The sequence below is a fragment of the Artibeus jamaicensis genome, unplaced genomic scaffold, assembly GCF_021234435.1.
Source record: "Artibeus jamaicensis isolate MK-2021 breed Jamaican fruit bat unplaced genomic scaffold, CSHL_Jam_final contig_76, whole genome shotgun sequence".
NCBI lineage: Eukaryota > Metazoa > Chordata > Mammalia > Chiroptera > Phyllostomidae > Artibeus > Artibeus jamaicensis.
The window spans coordinates 27099367-27120269 of record NW_026521954.1 but is presented as its reverse complement, the minus strand read 5'-3'; the positions used below and the strand labels follow the sequence as shown (position 1 = coordinate 27120269).

Sequence of the window (20903 nt, the reverse complement as noted above, 5' to 3'; positions counted from 1 at the left end):
TGAGCCCTGTGCCGATTCGGACCGAACAAGTAGCTGTGGTCACCACAGCCTCCCTGCTTGTGGTGCTGAGGGGGCCCCAGGCACTGGGCCGTGGCTTCTGCTGGGCTGTCCTGGGTGAAGACACGGCTCCCGTGTAGGGGGCAGGGCCCCCCAGGGGCTGCGTCGGGGCTGAGGCTGGGCTGGCCCGAGTTACTGACCCACGTGCCCGTGAGTCCTTGTCTGCTGAGCACCCGTCCCCACGATACTTCACAGGGCAGCGGTGCGAACGTTCGAGCAGGGTCCTCACTGGTGTCTGTGGGGGGTGTGGCCTGCTGGCCCCGGTGACGGCTGGTTCCCTTGTGCAGAGCTGAGGGGTGGGCCCTTTGCTCCCTGTCCCAGTGAGGGGCTTGTCATTGTGATTTGCCGTCGCAGGCTCGATGCTTGTCTTGATCGGTGGGAGAGGTATTCGTTGACACCCATCGCTCTCCGACACATAGTTTGCACGCAGCCCAGGACTGGGCACGGACGCCCTTGATTTGGTCAAGGGTTTCTCTCACAACCTCTGAGCACACGTCACACCTGTTGGTGCGAGGTCAGAAGCATTTCCTGTGCCTCTCTGTCCCCTCTTGTGGAAGGTATTGTAGTGAAAGACTGGCCAGTGCAGTAAGATAAGAAAAACCAGGAAGGTGCGATCGTGCAGGAGAGAGCTGGCGCTGTCTGCAGAGGTCCGTGTGCAGGGCTTGGGGCGCCTACAGGAGGTGTCTCGCTGGAGCCCGAGTTCTCTAGGCTGCTGGGTGTGGGGCAGCACCCGCGGCGGTCGCTGGAGGTGTCGTGTTAGAAAGGCACCGTGGCATCAATGTGACAGAGCACAGGGGACTTTGGGGAAGAGCAGCTTTAACAGGGAAGCGGGCCCAGCTGAGCCGAGGTGGCCCTCCTGGGTGGGGAGGCTCTGGGCCATGGGCGTGGCCAGTCGCAGCCCCACTGGCAGAGCAGCGTGGCCCGAGGACAGGGCTGTGGGGAGGGCCTGCCACTGGGAACCCGCCCTGTGTGTCGGGGACACTCAGGCAGTGACACAGCCCGGGGAGCCCCGAGTGGACTTGTGTGTGTGGCAGCAGGTGGGGAGGGGCGCAAGATGGCCCTGCGCCGCACCGGTGAAGTCACACTGTGGCCCCTGTGGGACAGCATTGTCACACTCGGAGAGGGGAGGGTGTCTTAAGCCAAACTGATCACACCCCAGGGTGGGACTCCATTACAGGGAAGACGTGCGAGCCTGGGATGACCCCCCCCCGTGAAGGGGACCTCCGTGGTTGCAGCTCACACAGTGAGCCGCAGCCGCAGCCGCAGGAAAGGGGCCTTGGGGAGGGCCGAGTGCCGGAGGGCCTGGGTGGCCAGTGCGCCCACAAGGAGGTGCTGCTGGGGGCCGCGTCCCAGTCAGCGGGGCAGCTGCGTGGCACAGCGCACTGGCCTGGAGCCCTTCCGCCCGGCGCCCCCAGAGCCTGCCCTGGACGCCCCGCAGAGGGCAGAAGCGAGCCGCAGCACACCGTGGGGGTTCTGTCCTGCTCAGTGGGAGCCCTGCCTGCCCTGCTGGCCTCCAGGGTCTAGCGCTGGCTGGTCCTCGTCCTTATCAGAAAAGAGTGACTGCCAGGCTGCCCTCTGCCAGCCTCGGTGACTGGTTACCGCGAGTCTGTGCTGGCTCTGCCGTAATTCTGATCGTGATCGTGAACTGGGGCCACTGTGCCCGGTCTGCCCTGTAGCTCAGTCTGGTCTCCCTGGGCTGGTCTCTATTCCAGGACTGGTGGCTCAAGACACCCAAGGCTGTTTCTGAGAGGCTGTCGGGTGATAGCCGGTGGTCAGCATGAGGGACAGGACTGGGTGGGCGTCCCCTCTGCCTACTGGCCCCTGCTTTTGTTTGTAGGGTCACTTGATAGGAGATGGTGACGGGCAGCACGTTTGGTTGCTGGGGTCCAGCTTCCTGTGTCCTCCTTGCCAACGAGAAATGTGCTTTGCTCCTGGCAGCCGCTGGCTCCCGGTGGTTTGTGGCGGTTGCTTGTTAGTCTGTGCGGCAGAGCTGGCAGGGCTGGGACGGGGCTGGGCGGCACTCACAGTGCACGGAGACAGCCTCGGAGAGGCTGGGCAGAGTGTGTTCACCACCCTGGTGGCAGTGGGGACGTCCCCATGGGAGGCCAGGCCACTGCAGACGCCCAAAGGCTGCCGTGCAGCAGTGATTCAGCAGGTGGTGGTCGTTCCAAGCCCGAGTTTTCCGCCTTCGAAGGGTCTCCTCCACCTTCCAGACGCTCTTGTTTCCAGGGCTGTCAGTGCTTCTGCCTCCCGTGCGGGGCAGGAGCGTGAGAGCCCCTCTCGGGGGCTGGGGCTGGGCCCAGGAGAGCCTTCCCCAGGCTGGGGGGGTACAGCACCGGCGTCTGAGGCCAGCACCCCCCGCGTACCCGCAGGCGTGGGGCGGGCGCCCTGGCTGCCGGGGCAGCAGGCCAGGCCCACGTGCCGAGGCCCTGTTCCCAGGGGACTTGGGGTGCAGCTGACTTTTGTAGGAAGCCTAGAAAACTGTCTCCCAAATCCCTCTGTCTCCCAGTCATTATTAAGGACTGGGAACGAGTTTCGTCTCACTGTGCACCGGTTCCTGTGTCCACGTGACACACTGGTGCCACGGGCGGGTCTCCCTGGGCCTCCGCCCCCCTCGAGCATGAATTCTCTCTGCCGCTTCAGTGGCAGCGTTTGCCACGTGGGCGCACGGGGCGGGGGGGCCGCCAGTCCCGCGGGGCCCTGCATTGGCTCGTGTGCACAGTGAGACCCGGTGAGTTTTGGGTGCACGGCCCCCTCACCTGCCCCTCCACTTGTGCCCACAGGTGGTGGCCGAGCACCCGGACGCCTCTGGGGAGGAGATCGAAGAGCTCCTGGGGTCCCAGTGGAGCATGCTCGGCGAGAAGCAAAAGGCCCGCTACACCACGAAGTTTGCCGTGCTGGCCCTGCCCCCCTCCGAGGAAGACGCCGGTAAAGGCCGAGGCACGGGGTGTGCGGGGCTGCGTCCGCTCCCCACTCTGACCCACAGTGTTGTGCCAGCCGCCAGGGTGTGCAGGCTCACAGAGAGCCTTCCCTGCTGGCTGCGTGTCCCTACTCAGGGTCCCGAGAGCGGTTCCCTGCAACCTGGCTGGCCTGCGGGTCCCTCTTACACCCGAGTGGACTGGCAAGGTCAGCCAGCCTTCAGGCCTGTGTCCTGGGGAGGCTGCGCCTGCACCTCTGGTGGGGCCAGCAGGCGGGGCTCTGGCCCCGGGGGGGCTTTCTTGGCCTGTTGGAGAGCGCACAGGGTGGGCAGCCTCCGGCTGTTTCAGTTTAAAATGCAAAATAAAAACACCCTTGCCAGTGTGGCTCACTTGGTAGGAGCATCGTCCTTTACACCAAAATGTCACAGGTTCAGTTCCCTCTCAGGGCACACGCCTAGGTTGCCATTTCAGTCCCCAGTCAGGAGTGCGCGTGGGAGGTACCCAGCTAATAACGTCTCTCTCTCCGTGTCTCCCTTTCTCTCTGAAGTCAGTGAATGTGTTTTTAAAAATCAGAAGTAACGTGGAGAAAGCTGCATCTCTCCGGGGCTGTTACTGACAAGCTCTGCAGAGGCTGACTGTGGAGTGTGCTCAGGGTCCCCTAGAAGGAGGGCGAGACCCGAGGGGTGCATTGGCCGAGTGCCTGGCGGGGCGGTGAGCTCCCTGGGGGGTTTCTGCGCGTGCACACCCCCAGACAGCTGTCCATCTGGACGGATGGGGTGCCCTGGCCCTGCACATCGACCGTCTCGTGGCCCTGATGCGAGTCTGGCCTGTGTCCACGGTGCAAGGTGGCTTGGGGCCTGGCGTTCCCTCCGGGAGGCCGAGGTCCGGGCTGCCACCGTGGGTGCGCTGGGCTGAGCAGGCGCCCCCTCAGCCCGAGGCGTGGTTCAGAGTGCGTCGGCTTTGCCGGCAGCCAGGGCCTGCTCACCCTCGGAGAGCCCGTGTAGCGGGGACGGTGCCACACTGGGGCATTCGGGACGGTCAGTGGGCACTGGGAGGCCAGGACAGAGGCCAGTCCCCACCCCGAGGGTGTCAGCTGTGGGCTCGTCTCTGGAGGCCCTTTGGCCTCCCGGTCAGAGACCCCACGCTGGTGGTCTCGACAGGCATAGCAGCCGTGGTGTCGGCTGCCTGTTGTCTGGGTGCAGGAGTTCAGAGGGAGCCTTGCTGACCTTTCTGTGGGCAGTGGCAGCCGCCGCCCCTCTGGGGGCGGGGCGGCTCCTAGGCTGCTGCCGTGGCGGGTCCGCAGCCCTGTCTGCGTCTGCGAGTGGGTGGCTGGCCGTGGGGGTGCTGAGCAGGCCTGCTGCCCGCAGCCCTCTTCCCAGGGGCTTGTTGGGAGCCCAGGGACCATGACCGGGGTAGGGCTCGGCGGGCCATTCAGCAGGCTGCCCTCTGGCAGTCTGGGCCTGGTAGCCAGCGGGGCGCTGTGTCCCGGCCTGGGCACTCCGGATGTCATGGCTGGCTGTGGGCCCCGCCCTACCCCAATGCCAAGTCCCTGGGTGGCGCTGCCTCCCCCCATGGGCAGCTAGGTCCATCTGGGGTCAGCCCCGGGCCAGAGAGGGGGGTGTGCATCACAGTAAACCTGGTGTGTGGGTTAGCCGTCCCTCTGTGCCTGCACCCGCACCGTCCCTGTGTGGGTTCCCGAGGTGGGGGGTCCCATGTGGCACAGGGAAGTGGGGAGCACAGCCCTGAACTTGCTAATTGGGCGGGAGGCTGCTTTAAGGAAATTGTATAAAGTGGAGCAAGTTGTGTATCTGTTAAAGTACAACTTAAATTCTACCAGTCTTGAAATGTTAGTAAGCAAAAGGAGTTCTTAAAATACCGGATCACATTGAAAATGAACACCCTGGGGGGGTGGGGTGGGATGGGAGAAATAGATAAAAAAAATGTACTTGAAAAGTAACGAAATAAAATTTAATTAAAAAAAAAAAAAGAAAAGAAAATGAACGCTCTAGTCCATGGGAATGTACTCTGAGCAGGTAGCAGTCTTGCGGCTCCGGATCAGACCCGGGTTTCCCAGCGTCCGGTGTGACCGGTGCCGGCTGGCTCTCTGCCGGGCGGCCCAGGAGTCAGCCGGCTGCAGGCCCTGCCCCCGGTGCTGGCGAGCCCCCTGTGGCCCGTGGGGGTGTTCATGTGAGTTTTCCATGCCACTGCTAGGTTACTTCCACGGGAGGAGGAGGGCCCACCCAAAGAGGACACAGGACCCTGCGGGAGATGCTGAAGTTGAGGACGTGCCCAGGAAAAGACTCAGGACGGACAAGCATGGCCTCCGGAAGGTATTGCGTTGGGGTTGGCCTGGCTGGGGAGCCGTGTGCGGTGTGACCTGTGGTGTTGCTGTGCCCCTGACTTCTGCCAGGGTGGGCGGTGGGGAGAGGAGGGGCAGCCTTCTTGCTCTCCCCACGCCGGCAGGGCTCACCTTCCTCGGGGCGTGTCCAGGGAGGCTGCAGCCTGTGCCCGCCGGCCCTCGGCCCGAGCCCCTGGGACTTGGCTGCCCTTCCAGTGGCGCCCGGTGTTCTGACCCCGTGGGTCGTGGGCAGCGACCTCCAGATCTCTAGGGCTTGTCACTCGGGCTGAGAGTGGCGCTGATGTCTCAGCAGCAGCATCCACAGCTGGGGTGAGGTGTGGTCTGTGAGCGGCTGTCACCGGCCTACTCATGTGACAGCGACTCGTGGTGTTCGGTGGGCTTCCCAAGCAGCCGCTCAGGCCTGCTGGGGCCACGGCCTGCCCTTGCGGTTCTGGCACGTTCCACCTCCCCTGGGGGGCACAGCCTACCCTGGGCCCTCAGGACAGGGACGCCGGCCAAGTCCACGTGGCCGAGGAAGCCATGGTCATTCGTTGCCACCCTGCGGTGCTGGCACTGAGGGCAGGGGCGCCGTCCTGGCAGCGGGGGCGTGGCCCGTTCCTGTGAGCCTGGTGTCCAGCTGTTGTGGATGGAGAGGGGCTGTGGGCGTGGCCTCCCGAGGAGCTTTAGGCAGCTGCTCCTTTCCTGCTCTACTCCGTTGGGAGGAGTGGAAAGGAGTGTCACACGGGGTCGGGTCGCCGTGCACGTAGGTGGCCCCGCGTCACCGCCTTTAAACTCGTCTGTGCAGTTCAGGGGGCGGGCTGGGCCTGCAGGCGGTGCTCCGGCCCCCTGTGAGGGCGAGCGGCCGTGCCCGGCAGTGAGCGCGCAGAAGCGCCTCTTTGCAGCGTCGTGCAGGCGAAGCATCCAGAGCGAGGCGCTGGCGTCGTGATCTCAAATCTGCGTTAAGTAGCCGGGCAGACGTGCCCGGTCAACGGGCAGTTCAGGAACTCACACTCACTACACAGTGGTGTCTGCTGTGGTGCCCGGGTGGTGCCCCTCCCATGTGCCGCGGTCACGGTCCCAGGCGCACCTCGTCCACAGCCCTGAGGCTGCCCCTGGAGTCCCATCCTTGGCCCAGTCCTGGGGGGTGGGTGAGGGTGCCAGTGCAGGGACGTGGCCTGCGGGCTGGCAGCTGGGCCCCGAGGGTGGGCTGCAGCACCCGCCTGGTTCTAGCCCCAAGTGCGGGTGGGGTGCCCCCAGGGGTGCGTGTTCAGCTGCTTCGTCGGCGGCCTGGGTGGGGGCTTGTCTGGAGCTTCTCTGCGGATGCACGGCCTCAACGTGTGAGCTCGTGGCGGTGTTGGCACTGATTCAGCCCGGCGCCACTTTCCAGCTTGGGCAGCCTGGAGAAGGGCTCTGTCCTCTTGCCCTCGTACCCCCAGAACCCAGGAGGAAGTGTGGGGGGCACACTGAAAGCCCCGCCCCTGGTCAGTTCAGGTCGGGCTTGGTGAGGCCCCAGGCAGTGTGGACGCTGGCAGGGGCTGGGCAGGGTGGCGCTCGGGTCCTGGGGAGAGCGTGAGGCTGCTGGTGGCGGGTCCCTGGTGCTTCCCAGGGGCCGGGTTGTCGTGCTGCTTCTCAGCGGCCGGTGTGAGGTCGTGCTGGGAGACCGCTTCTGTTCCCTTCTTCTGCGTCATCCTCCTGCATTTTAGTTGTTTATTTTTAAATAACAGAGGGAGACTGTCGCTGACAAACCGTCCCGATCAGGCCCCTGCAAGGCCCTGGAGGCGACCTCCTCCCTGAAGAGCCAGGCAGGTAATGTGGCCGCACCTCCCTGGGCTCTTGGCGGGAGTCCTGGGCTGGAGCTGGTGGGAAGCTGGGCTGGGGTGCGGGGCCTTTGGAGGCCACAAGTCCTGGGGAGGCTGGACAGGTGCCCGGCAGCCCGGCACACTGGGGACGCGGCCGTCTTCACGCTTAGCTGCCTGCACAGCTCAGCTGCGTGCTGCTGATTCCTGTGTGGCTTTATTGTTTGCCCAGCAGAGTTGTGGGCCCTGGCTGGTGGCTGCAGCCCTGGGTGGTTCAAGTACTGCCCCGCATGCCACGCTGGCCGGTTTGATCCCTGGCCAGGGCCTGTACAAGCATCACCCAGTGATGCACCCACAGGTGTCACAACACATGGCTGTGTCTCTAATGCCGATAAAGCAAACAAGGACATGAGTGAGCGAGTGAAGCGCGGGCTGTGCTGGGTGTGAGCAGAGGCGCCCGCCTCTCGCGGGGGCGGCTTGTTGCCCCAGCACCCGCTGCCCAGCATCTGAGCCTCCACCCGTGTGCGGGTGACGCCGGCGACGCCTCGCTGCTCCTGCTTCACGTGTGCGGGAGTTGAGCTTAAAACGCGTGAGGAACAGCTGTCGGGTGGGAAGGGCAGGTGCATCAGCTGCTCCCCGTGGGCCCTCTGGAGGCTCACGGGGGGGAGCTTCTGCGTCCAGCTCTAAGGTAGGAAGGAAACAACATCCAGGGTCAGAGAGTGACTGGCTTTGGTGACGGCTCTGGCTTCGTTTTGGTGCCCGAGGTGCAGGAATGGCTTTTAAAAATCAGTGCAACAGACTTAAGAAAACGATCGGTGAGCAGTTTGAACACTGAGCAGGCGCTCAGTGCTAGAAAAGGGATGGCTGCTTCCATGCGCGATGGGGGGGGCTGTGGGCACGCCCAGACCACGGGCTTCAGAGGGGCACACAGCCTCTTTGAGGGGTGATGGGTCTGGGCTGTGGCGCGGAGCCCTGGCGGCGGTCCGCCTGCGCCGCGGGGTGGGCACCGAGGCTCGTGGTGCGGCACGGGAGCCATCTCCAGAACCTGGCTGATCGAGCAGGAAAGAGACTGGGGGCTTCACGTCTCCTGTTTACTCTATAAACCCAAACTCTTTTGCAGCAACGAAACACCTGTCTGATGCGTGCAAACCCCTGAAGAAGCGGAACCGGGCGTCCACGGCAGCGTCCCCAGCGCTCGCGCTCAGCAAGAGCGTGTCTCCTGCGGCGTCTGTGACTGAGAACGAGGTAAAGTAGTAGTAGGCTGGTGGCGGAGGCTGCGCTGCCCGGGCCGCACCTGCTCAGCACGGCCTCGCGCTGCCCACAGCGCAGGCGAGTTCCAGGCCCTCCCGACTGTAAACGCCGCGAGACACGGGAAGAAGTCCTGCCGTAGTCGAGTCGAGCACTCGAGACGCGAGGACTCGCACACGTGTGCGTGCGAGTGTGTGTGCTCGTGCCGCCAGACGGGCACGGCCTGCTGTCCCCGGGTCTCTGTGCTGCCCGCGGGAGCGGCGCTGATGGGACGCCGTCCTCGGGCCGCCCCAGGGGACGGGGACTGAGACACGCTCGTGCAGTTCCTGTGGCTTCTGGACGGAGGCTCACGAGGGACGTGGCTGCGGGGCCGCAGCCCTCCGTGGCCCTTCCGACTCCATCACGCTCTTAGCGGCGGGAGCATGGAGGTGAGTCCAACCTGGCACGGCGGCGACTCCTGTGCTCCCTGCTTGCACGGCAGCTGAGGCTGTGACTGTCGTTTGTCTCGACATCTAGACTTCATCAGCAAACCTCAAGTCTTTGCCACGTGAGGAACAAAATGAGAAATAGCCTCAGAATGCAGATTCAACGCCTTTTTTGGTCCAGAGGGAGTCTGGGATTCCAGACGTCAGTGGCTCCCCGCGGAGGTTATTTCTGGTTTTAGCTTCTTGTTGTTTGTCCCTGTGATTCCCTCCCCCTCCCCCACCGTAGACAGGGGTCCTGTTTCTGGAGTATCGATGAGGAGGTGCTGACTTCGGGCTTTTGCGGTGCAGGATAGTGGGGCAGGGAGTGGACAGGTGCCCTGCCCTTTGGGTCAGAAGGGGGCACTTCTGCCCTGTCTCTGCCACGGTCCCCAGTGGGACAGGCATTCTGCCAGCCTCAATTCCCCTCTCGTTCAGCGAGGGGCAGGCCTTCCAGTGTGTGAGGGTCTTCGTTCGCTGAGGTCAGAGGGGCCTGAGCTCACCGACCGGGTCCTCGGGCTGCAAACCCAGGGCACTCCTCTGGGGACACTTCCTCGGGGACCCCGGCCAGCTGGGCCGTGGGGAGCGGCTGCCCGCAAGTGCAGGCTGGGGCTTTCTGACGGGTGTGGGTGTGGGTGCGGGTGCCGCGGCACACCCCGGCGTGCGGTCAGAATCCTCCACTGAGCCCCAGGAGCTTCCTGAGCCTTCGAAGGCACATCCTGTACAGAAGGTTTTCTTTTCCTCGTCCTAAAGAGTTGACTGGAAAGGTGGCCTATAGCTCTGAACAGGAGCACGAAAAATAAAAGGTTTCCATTCCACAGACCCTTTCGGTGGAGTTGGCTTTTCAGTGACTCTTCTTGCACCGTCACACCTGGGGGCACGTGTTCCGTTGAGTGTCCCTTGCACTCTCGTCAAGCACAGTCCACGGGAAAACCCGTGCTGTTCAGGCCTGGCCCCAGCCCCGCGGAGCCGGGCGCGCACTAGGGCCGCTCTCCCGGCGCGGAGACACGCCTGCCAGACAAGCCCGAGGGCCCGACATTCATTTTAACGAGTTGAGTCTTTGCAGCCAAGACACTGGCTCTGGACTTGGGAAGCGTTTTGCAGTCATCGTATTTAACGGACTATCAGCTCTTTAACTTGGGGAGCAGACACGTTACCCGGGGTTTGCAGCAGGCTCAACCCACAGCTGCCGGCTCTGGTAGGCAGGGCACAGGTGGCAGCGTGCTGTCCATCCCTGGTCGGGGAGGGTGGCCCGAGGCCTGGCCGGCAGGCTGGCATCTGTCCCTGCCCCTGTCCTCCACTGGGGCCCGTGTGCACAGCGTGCTCCTGCTGAAACGCCCTGCGGGTGCATGGGCAGCTGCCACCCCAGCACGTCACGGATGCACACGCAGGGCCCCTTCCCGGTGTGTGCCGCGCAGAGGGCCCTGGGGCCCGGGAGGTAGAGTGCAGCCGCGTGAGCCCCCTGCTGCCCACTGGGCCTTGGCCAGTGGGGTTTGAGGCCTCCGATGAGCCGCCCGGGGCTTCAGACTGGCCCCCGTTTGGGCCTTGTGCCCTGTGCGTGTTCATGCTTTTCCTTCCCTTCACCGTTGACCCAAATGAGGACGCGGACGGGGTGAGGATTTCATTCATGATAGATCATGTTGAGGTTTAAACCCTTTTCAAAAGGGTGTGCGCCGGGCAGCGCACTTGGGCAGAGACAGCAGGGTGCGGCACACCTGTGTGACAGAGGCCTGTGACAGCTGATGTGACCGCAGTGTTTCTGTAACTCCGTTTCTTGTTCCCTTAGTAGAGCAAACACTTATTTTTTTCACCTTCGCTGGTGACAGCTTTTATGGGAGCCCACATCAGTCAAACTGGACTTGAACTCCGCTGCCCTGTGCTGCTGCTCTTAACACAGGGCAGCCTCCCAGGACGCCTGCAGTGGGTGGCATGTCATCGACACATGGAGGGACACCCCTCACAGTCACTGTGAGGAAGATGAGTGGTGTCTGTTTTTGTTGGTACTAACACACACACACAGTGAAGAAAGCCTAACACACTTTGCGACCGAGGTAAGACGCCTGATCCAGACCTTCGCCCCGGCCCTCCATCCGGTCTGAGGGGCACGCCGCTGGGCGAGGGGCCGCTGCAGGCGTCCAGGGGGCAGGGTGCCTGCCCAGGGGGCCGTCCCGCTGGAGGTCGCTCTCGTCCTCCAGGGCTGGCACCTCCGAAGCAGACACACTGGAGGAAGGCGCCATCCCTGCCCCTCGTTGCCGGAGGGGTGGGCGGCAGGAGGGCCGCGCTGCTGTCCCCTTACTGGACAGGCTCCCCGGGACACTAGGCAGGGTGACTGTGCGGGCAGTGCCATCTGCAGCGCCCCCCCCCCCCGGCTGTCACACGGGGGGCGGTTCCCTCCCAGGGGCCACCGGCCTCCTGCCTGGGGCCGCCACCGCGTGCTGGGAACGCGGCCGCGCCGCAGACTCCGCTGCTGTGGGCGTGACACGCGTGCTCAAGCCTTCGCTTCTCGTGACGCGTGCAAAAAGCACCTCAGGTGCCTGGCGCCTTGGAAGGACGCGGTGGCTCACTCTGTGACCATGTGGCTCAAACAACAAAGTGATGAAACCACCACTGAGGTGCAAATGCCCCGAAGTGTAAACGCCACGTGGGCTACAGCCCACCTGGGGGCAGGAAGAGCCACACAGGCGCCCCAGGCTGCTCCGAGGGCCCGTGGAGGTGGCCGAGGGCTGGGCCCTGCTGAGCGGTAGTGGGACTCCCAGCCTCCAGGGCACCCGCAGCTCAGCCCTGACGTGTGAGTCTCAGAGGGCCTGTCACTGTCCTGGGACGTGCAGGCCCGGTGTGTAAATGGCCCGGACAGGGCGTGGCCACTTGGGGCAAAGGCTCACGGGCAGCACCGAGGGCTCCTTTTAAAACCACAGCCCGGTGTGTCTGGACAGTGGCTGGCCAGCTGCCAGTGAGTGACAGGTGCCTTTCTCTCCAGCAGGAGAGAGGGAGGGACCCTCGGAGGAACTGGTGAGCCCGCAGAGCAGTGTAGTATTAGCATCAGCGGAGGACTCGGAGTGGGGGAGGCGGCGGGGACACAGCGGGGGATGTGCAGGCTTTCTTAGCTGGGCAGGTGGCTGGCGTGGAGGCAGGTGTGCTCAGGGGGCCGCAGTGAGGGACAGTCACAACAGCCCGGGTCAGGGCTGTTTCCTCTGGTGGCCAGGGCGGCCTTGCTGAGGACCCGCCCTGGGAGGCCCTGTGGCCACTAGAGGGGGTGGGGGGATGGGAGGCTGTGCCCCGAGAGCCTGCGTGTCTTTGGCTGGTTGGACTCGGTTTGCCACACGCCCTGGAGTGGTCCCTGCGGCACAGGTGTGCTTTTGCTCTGAGTCATTGGAGCTGCCCGGTGCTGAGACGAGCCCCCTGCAGTTCTGCGGGGGGCCCCGGGAGCAAGGCCACCCACAGTGTGCAGGTGATGGTGGGGCTGCCAGGGGAGCGTGCTCTCATTTCTGGAGGGCAGCACTTGCCTGGGTCTAGATGGGGGTGGCGCCTTGGTGAGCTGACTGCCGGTGGTCCCGCTGTCCAGCCGCTGCCAGCACGCCTGTCCCTGAGGGCCCTGCTCCAAGCAGACCTGGGCACCTGTCCCTTGCAGTTGTGGGTTTCAGGGCAGCTGGTCCCGGTGGGTAGCCTTCCCGCTGTGCCCACTCCTCCTGGCTTAGAGGCCCAGGGTTGAGGGTGTCCCCAGGAGCCAGCGAGGAACCTGAGGGCAGCCCCCTAGGCCTCAGGCAGGGGTGGCCCCTGCTCTCCAGGCCCTGGGCCTGAGCTTGCACGTGGGTGTGAGGCGCAGGGCTCAGGGGCGGGACAGCAGGGCACAGCCTCTTCCAGGGATCTGTGCAGTTGGGGACGTCGGTAGCTGAGCACACCAGAGGAAGGGTGGTGTAGGCTGTGAGAGGCGCACGTCAGGGCCGGGTTGGACACGCCCGTGGCCTCTGGCCTGGACCCACTTGCTTAGGACTGGTAACCAAAGGTGAGGAGGGTGGCCAGAGCAGAGGCAGCGTGTGCCGGGCGGCGGACGCTGGCCGCCAGTGTGCGTGGAAGTGTGTGAAGGAGAGGAGGCCGTTGGTCAGCATCTGGTTCCAGCCCCCAGATGGGCCCTCGGGAGGGTGCTTGGCCCGAAGCCTGGCGTACGCTGGTGCTGGGCACGCTGCGGTCGGTGGCCGGTGGCGGCTGGTGGCCGGTGGCGTGCTGACTGGGAGTAGCAGCGCCAAGTGTTTGAGTGAAGGACAGCCCTCCACTCCCCAGGCCCCGTCCCCCCGTGACGCCAGTCTGCAGGGGCTGGTGGGGAGGAGGGCGGCAGATCTGCCCGGTTTCTCCCTCGAAGGCTTCCTGGCCCCACGCACCCCTGGTGCACGGGAGCCCGTCTCCAAGGCCAGCCGCTCCGCTGGTGGTCCTGGCCAGGGGCCTGCACGCAAGGCCGGGCGACAGCCCTGCGGGCTGGCGTGGGGTTCGAATTTCGTGCTTTGAAAATCAGTAGTTGCGTTACCTCAGTTTTGAAAAGTCTGTGAACCGAAAAAGTAGTTGCTGAGGGTGGCCGCTTGTCTTTGAGACTGAGTCTGGGTCGCCGTCTGCTGTGAGCGCCTGTCTTGCTAGGAGAGGTTTCTCGAAATGCTCTCAGACCTGCTGGCAGCGTCCAGGCTCCTTCGGGGAACTGTGTCGAGAGCTGTGTTTTGGGGTCGGGGTTGGCGAGACTGGCCTGCTCCTGTCGGTGCTCCTCGCTGTTTGAGTCGGAGCCCTGGAGACCACCACTCGTCACTTGCCTCGGCGGGGAGGAGGTCGCGTGAGTGGCAACCCTCCCGCTGCTTGTGCTGTCTGGCCCCTGCGGGGGGCCTTTTTGTCACTGCTGTGCCACGTGCGTCACTTCCTCTGTGCTGCACGCCATTTGGGGTTGTTACACACGGTTTGTCCGCGTGTGGTTCGAAGCGCACTAACCACGGAGGTACACTGCACCCCCAGAGCTGACCGAGGTGGCAGTGGGGTGCGGCCCGGGCTTTGTGACTGTTCTCTGGTCCGCCCCCCCCCCCCCCCCGGCTCCCTCTCTGCTGAGCACAGTTGGGTCGACAGGGCTCTTGGAAGGACTTGTGTCTTCTGTGACCAAGGCTGGCTCAGCCACCTGGGGGGGGCGGGGGGGGGCTGGGCTCAGACTGAATCCGGAGCAGCGAGGGGCCGCTGGCAAGGGGGTCCAGCCCGCGTCCTCCCGATGAGCTGTCACTAGAAACTGTCACGGACTGAGCGCTGGAGAGTGCGAGCGAGTCACCAAAAAGTTACTTTAACTCCACTCTAACAGTTCGCTGTGGTGTCGACTCGGAAGGCCTGTGTGGGACCCGCCCTGTGGCTCCCAGCCGGTGTGGTCTGCTGTGCACAGCGTCCTCATCTGTGATCCAGAACGGGGTGGACGTGCTCCCAGGCCGCTGTCCGTGCTCCCGGCGCACGGTCAGTGGTGCCAGGGCCCACGACAGCCCGTTGCCCGAGGTCACAGCTGTTTCAGATGATGTGGAGCTCAACTCGGGACGGGTTGGTTTTGTCAGAGAACACGGCCTGCCCCGTGTCACAGCGTGCACGGCGGCCGGGGGGCTGCTCCTGGTCCCAGCTCGGTCCCAGGTCCCCTTGGGCCCTGCCACTTGTGCGGGAGGCTGCGCCCAGCTGCGAAGGAGCATGTTTCTCGGGCAAGTAGGGAGCCACGCAGGCGCATGCTGAGTAGAGAGCAGGGGAGGAGCGCCACTGCACGGCGGCCGGGTCGCAGCGGCTCCGGTGGCGGTGGGAAGCCACAGGGAGGTCTCGGCGGCCTGTCCCCTCATTGCTCCCCTTCCCTTCTCCCAAATGCATCCTGTGTGATGTGGAGCTTGTAGACTGAGGTGTGTGGGGCTGTGCTGGGACCGTGCGGGGGGGCCGTCACTCTCACGACCGCGTCTCCAAGTGAGTGCTGTCCCTGGTGCAGCCGGAGCCTGCGGCCGGAGTGGGACAGCCAGCCGCACCGGCCCGGGCCGTGCTGCCGCGAGGCCTGTGCCCTGCACGGCGGCCCCCACCCGAAGTGTGTGCGTGCCCACTCCTCAGAAGCTCCGACCGTGGAGGAGCTGCTGACTGCTCTGTAAATCGCAAATAAAAGGTGCTGTTCCCCCTCTGACCGGCCTGGTCTGTGTGTTCTGTCTCTCTCCTCGAGTGTTTCAATCGGTCCAGGCACAGGGAGGGAGGGCTGGGGGTCGGCGGGCGGGCGCCGGGCGCTCCTCCGTGGGGCCCCCACGAGGGCCGTTGTTTGGGTCTCGCGGCTCCACCAGGGAGGCCGCCCTCAGGTCCCCTGTGCCCCCGGCCTCAGGACGGGGCCCTGCCTCTGTCTGGAGGACACAGGATGTGGGGAGTCTGAGCACAGAGCACTTCTCCAGGGTGTCCGTGTTCACGGGCGGGAGGCGAGGTGACGGGAGGGCCCACGGGCCCTGGCGGCCCCGTCCGGGCAGCCCTGCACTGACCAGGCCTCAGCGTGCGAGGCCCTGTAACTCAGGGTCCATTCACACCGCTCTTTCCACCTTCTTGGGAGACGTGTGGGGACCGTTTAAAGGTGGCCCTCTGTTCAGGCTGTGTTGTCACAGGTGTGTCAGACAGTAAGTGTGGGGGGTGGCGGGGGCCACACTGGTGCCCCCAGCAGCCACACACACTGGCCAAAGCAACGGGTCCCTGCAGACGCACCAGCCACATGTCGGTAATGCCGACATGCCCCGCTGGGAGAGCTCACGTTTGCTGTTTTCTCCTTTTCCTCCTCCCTCCCTGTGGTGCCGGCCAGCTGAACCTGGAGGCGGCTCACTCAGGAGGCAGGAGAGCGGGCGCCCTGGCGGGCTGGATTCCCCTGTCCCGTGCCCGACCTTCTGACACGGCCCGAGGCCCAACTCTCGCTGGGCGCTGGGTGAGCAGCGGGCGCGTCACCACACGGTGCTTTGTGGGGCTCGAGTGACAGGAGACGAGCTTTCCACGCTGCTCTGTTGAAAAACGCAGCTTCCAGCTTTTCCAACCCTCAGATAAATGCTGCGTGTGTTTCCAGTTTCACCTTAAAGACCTCAGATTGGTGTATAAGCAAGTTCTCTAACGAAAGACTCAATAATTCTATTTGAACATTTGCTGTTGCCAGCCCACTGAGGGGCCCATTGAGCGGGGTGCAGGGAGAGGGTGTTGCCCGGTCGGCGGGGCCCAGGAGCGGGAGCCACCAGCCGGCGGGAGCGCCACACCTGTCCCTGTGGTCGTGGGCGGAGGACGCGCAGGGCCCGCCCCGGCCCGGTCAGCCGTGCACAACCTGCTTCCGCAACACGGAGCCTCTAGCGCAGCAGCCGCGGACGGCGGGGCCGGTGGGAAGGCCCCCTCGCGACCGCTCTGCGGCTCTTTCAGAGACTCATTTGGTGTCGATGTGTTTCTCTGTAAGTAGTCGGACGCAGCCGGTGGGCCGCGAAGGCCAGGGTCCTCTGTCCCCAGCCTGTTGGCGGTCACCACTGAGAGCACTCTGGGCGCTCGTGAGCACCGCTTCGTGTGTAAGGAACACCAGGGGAGTGTTAAACTTGCTCCCTCACACGTGTGCACATGTAGTAAGTGTCATGGGGGACGAAGTCCGTTGCCGAGCTCCTGCCCAGCTTGTGGACAGGCTGCCGCCAGGAGTCCCGCTGGCGGCCTGCGCTCACAGGGAGGAGCTGGCGTGCGGGCCTGCCTCGGAGCGCCCTGCGACTCGTGAACTGTCGTCCGCCTCCGCCCTGCAGGTCTCGGATGGCCCGGGAGACGAGCCTTTGGAGTCCCCGTACGAAAGTGCTGACGAAACTCAGACCGAAGTGTCCATCTCGTCCAAGAAGTCGGAGCGGGGAGTGGCTGTCAGGAAGGAGCACGTCTGTCAGGTGAGGGCTGCCGTGGGTGAGCGCATGTCCCGACGGGGCTGTGTGGGTGGGCCCCTGCTCTCGGGCCCCGTCCGAAACCTCCCCAGTGGGTCCTGTCTGTGCCCCGTGGCCTGCCAGTCCCCTGGCGTCGGGGGCTCTGACCGGCCGCCCGGTGTGTGTGCCACGCGTCCCTGGGGGGGCCTCAGCCGTGCCATCCCCTGCAGGTGTGCGAGAAGCCTGGCAGCCTCCTGCTCTGTGAGGGGCCCTGCTGCGGGGCCTTCCACCTGGCCTGCCTCGGGCGGTCCAGGCCACCGGAAGGACGGTTCACCTGCAGCGAGTGTACTTCAGGCAAGTGCTGTTCCCTCCCAGCTTCCCTGCACACCCGGGGCTGGGGCCACCTCCGCGGGGGCCCCTTGTGTTCCCTTGGTGCCTTCCATCGGGTGACAGGTGTGAACAGTGTCAAAAGAGTGTCACTCGGGATGAGCCCACGTGAGGCACAGCAGAGCAGTGGCCTGTGGGTGGTGGCGCCACGGCTCGTGCTGGGGTTCGCAGGGGCGCGGAGCCCGGTACCAGTGTGAGCGCACGCCACACTTGTCCCCATGCGGCCAGGACTCTTGCTCTTTGGCATCAGCTGTCACGGCTTATCTGCTGCCTACCTGGCTCTCAACTCTCCTGGAACGCGCCTCAGTCGGGAGAGGCCGCGTCTCGAGAGGTGGCCTAGGCTGCGGCCAACACGGGTGTCTCACTGGGGACCAGCCCTGGTCGGTGGCCACACTCAGTGGGACAGGGAAAGCCCTCCTGTCCTGGGTCCCGTGCTCCTTCCCGCCTCTTGCCCCCTAGAGCCAGGGCGCCTGGCTGCTGTGTCCCGGGCGACCACAGGATGGACTCCCAGGAGCCGGGCGGGACCCAGGGCTCAGTGCCGGGGAGGAGCCTGCGCCGCAGCAGCTGGGCCTGCCTCCCAGAGCCGCTGGGTCGGGGCGCAGGGGCCGCAGCTGACCCCGCTCTTTGTCCCCTCGGCCCCTCCCTTCCCCGCTCGCTAGGGAGTCACTCCTGCTTCGTGTGCAAGGACAGCCAGGCGGACGTGAGGCGCTGCGTCGTGCCGCAGTGCGGGAAGTTCTACCACGAGGCCTGCGTGAGGAAGCTGCCGCTGACGGTGTTCGAGAGCCGAGGCTTCCGCTGCCCTCTGCACAGCTGCGCCAGCTGCCACGCGGCCAACCCCGCGCACCCGCGCTCGGCGAAAGGTGCGGTGCCTGCAGGGGCGGCCCGCACTGAGGGGGGGGGGTCGGCGGCCGCCCAAGGTCTTCACTGCCCTCGTTTTTCGGAGGAGCTGCCGCTCTCCACTCTCGTCGCCGACTCGGCACAGGGGGCGTTAGGGGTTTTCTTGGCCAGCTGCCCCCTGTCTCCCCTCTCACTTCCCGACGCGTCACCTTTAGACCCTTAATCTAAAGGTTAAGGGTGGGACCTGTGAGCCCCTTGGGTGGGTTCCACCAGTCGTTACTTCAACGGCCCTCACACACCAGACTAAGACTTGAAAGCGAGGTCGTGGCGGGCGTCTGGTTTGGGGTGCGGCGTTGTGGGGGCGGGCTGTCTGTGCCTCTGGATGCCGCCAGTGGGGATGCGTGGGGCGGGGCACCGGCCTGGGGGCGGGGCGCCCAGCCTGACGCACCTGACGTACGTACGTGGTGGGGACTACAGGTCGTCGCGGGCGGGTTTTGAGCCTCCGCCCGCGGCTGTGTGCTCCTGACGTGTGTCAGGTGCACCCACCTGCCTCGCCCTCGTCCGTTCTTGCTCTGGCGCGTTGGCGCGGCACCGACTCCCGGATGTGCGGGCCGGCGGTCCCTCGCCTTCTGCTCCCCGGGCCGGGCCCTCAGCACGTGTCTCTGCCCGTTCAGGTAAAATGATGCGCTGTGTTCGCTGCCCCGTGGCCTATCACGGAGGGGACGCGTGTCTGGCAGCGGGCTGCCTGGTGCTCGCCCCCCACAGCATCGTCTGCGCGGGGCACTTCACCGCGCGGAAGGGGAAGCGGCACCACGCCCACGTCAACGTCAGCTGGTGCTTTGTGTGCTCGAAAGGTGAGGCCGGGTGCCACGTGCGGCCAGCAGGGGGTGGCCGTGCGGAGTTCCCCGTGCGTTCGTGGGCGACGCAGCGTGGCCTCCCTGAGTTCCCGCAGCCCCTGGAAGCTGTCAGTGGGGACGTGTGCTTCTGTGCCGGCGTGCAGGCTGCCGGTTGCGGGCGGCCGTCTGGGGTCAGGTGTGTGCAGGCTGCGTGGGGCGGGGGCAGGGCTCAGCGCCGCCCTCCGTTGCAGGGGGCAGCCTGCTGTGCTGCGAGGCCTGCCCCGCGGCCTTCCACCCGGACTGCCTGAACATCGAGATGCCGGACGGCAGCTGGTTCTGCAACGACTGCAGGGCTGGGAAGCGGCTGCGCCATCAGGACATCGTCTGGGTCAAACTCGGGAACTACAGGTGTGAGCGCTCGACTCCGAGCTCCCGGCGTCCTCGTTCAGACGTGTTCTTTTACTTTGCAGTGCTTGCAGCATCGACCTCACTGTCCCTCTCTCTGAAGAGTCTGTGACCCCTGTTTTTAATATTTATAATAGATGGTGGCCGGCAGAAGTTTGCCATCCCAAAAATGTCCCCCCAAATATTCAGAGAATGAAGCACGAGGTTGGAGAATTCCCTGTGTTTTTCTTTGGGTCTAAAGATTACTACTGGACGCATCAGGCTCGAGTGTTCCCGTACGTGGAAGGGGACCGGGGCAGCCGCTACCAGGGGGTCAGAGGGATCGGCAGAGTCTTCAAACACGGTACGGCCCGCCGGGTGGGGGGCGGCGGGCGCGGTGCCGGCCCTCTTGTCTGCGCTTCGGAAGTGGGGTTTCTGCAGAAAACACTGCGCTCAGCATCTGGGCTGGGCTTTAACGAAGGAAAAATCGTTTTTGCTGACTTGTCGAGGCACCGAGCAAGACAGACTGTTGGGCACTTCTGTGACCGATCACTAAGTCCTGCAGCCGTGTTGGGGAAATGAGCGAGCGCAAGTGCGGCAGCTGCCTCTCGCTCAGGGTCGCGTGAGGTGGAGACGAGGGCGGGGTGGCGCCGGGGCGGGTCGGCAGCCGCTCCGCCCCTGATCGTGCACAGTCCGGGGGCAGTGCCGTCAGGCGATGGGAGAGGAGCTTGGCTCCCTGGCTGCAGGAGGCTCACCAGGGCCGAGCGCGAGGGCGGTGTGCAAGCAGCCACAGCTGCCCGGTGTGGGGCGGCCTCTGCCCTCGGGTCCTCAGGTCTGAGGGAGGGTGGCAGGCGTCGGAGAGGGTCCCTGAAACGGCCAGGAAGCTGTGTGCGTTGATGTTGAGTGAGTGTTAGCTGGCCTGAGGCCGAGTCAGCTTTCTGGCCGCCTGACTCCTGACTGGAGTCCTGTGGAGCCCTGAGTGTTGACAGCAAGGGCATGTCTGTCCTGACTGCCCCCGACAGAGCGGGCCCTCTGGGGTCCTCGGAGTGCTGCTCCGTGGAGAAGGCGGCGGACTGGCACTGCCGGTCCGCAGCTGCACACCCTCGTCTTACTCAGACTGGCGACCGCGCACAGCAGCGAGGGGGGGTGTGGCGGGGCCGTGAGAGCACAGCGGACCTGGCGGGTGTGTGTGGTCACTAAACCGTGGGATTGTCTTTCCTTGGCTCTTCAGCGCTGCAAGAAGCCGAGGCTCGTTTTCGTGAAATCAAACTTCAGAGGGAGGCCAGGGAAACACAGGAGAGTGAGCGGAGGCCCCCGCCCTACAAGCACATCAAGGTGACCTTGGGCGGCGGGCGGCCGCGGCCTGCGCCGGGGGACAGGGTGGGGGCTGGACAGTGGGTCCAGGTTCTGCCTGGGAGCACGAGGCCCAGCCACCAGCCTGCGGAGCTGGATGGCTGCCCCCGCCAGGCTGCCTGGAGCTGGAGAGGCGCGGGGCCGAGCCGACCCTGGAGGGGCCTCGCCGGGGCCGGTGCCGGGCAGGGTCCTCCCGGAGGAGAGGAAGTGCCCGCCTCTGAGGGCGTGGCGGGCAGGGAGGCCGGGCTTATGTGCGTGGCCCCGCACCTGCTCTCTGCCCCAGGGCTTGGCTCCGTGGCGCGTGTGGCGCCCTCCTCACGCCGCCCGTGCTCACTGAGCGCATCCCCGGGGCCTGGCGGCCGCTGCCCAGGGGTGCTGGCCGCCCACGGCTGGTCACAGGCTCTGTGGTGCCCCTGC

At 65.2% G+C, this 20903-nt stretch overlaps 1 protein-coding gene across 1 annotated transcript in view; it reads left to right on the top strand.

Moving 5' to 3' along the window:
• Positions 1–20903, top strand: part of NSD2 (nuclear receptor binding SET domain protein 2) — a 46053-nt gene that overhangs the window by 18781 nt on the left and 6369 nt on the right. The window contains exons 6-16 of the mRNA XM_053672504.1: positions 2841–2985; positions 5187–5305; positions 7038–7119; positions 8230–8354; positions 16585–16716; positions 16920–17043; positions 17736–17936; positions 18588–18767; positions 19001–19157; positions 19292–19497; positions 20365–20468. Coding sequence (XP_053528479.1) covers positions 2841–2985; positions 5187–5305; positions 7038–7119; positions 8230–8354; positions 16585–16716; positions 16920–17043; positions 17736–17936; positions 18588–18767; positions 19001–19157; positions 19292–19497; positions 20365–20468 — 1575 coding nt within the window. The remainder of the gene's footprint in view (positions 1–2840; positions 2986–5186; positions 5306–7037; positions 7120–8229; positions 8355–16584; positions 16717–16919; positions 17044–17735; positions 17937–18587; positions 18768–19000; positions 19158–19291; positions 19498–20364; positions 20469–20903) is intronic.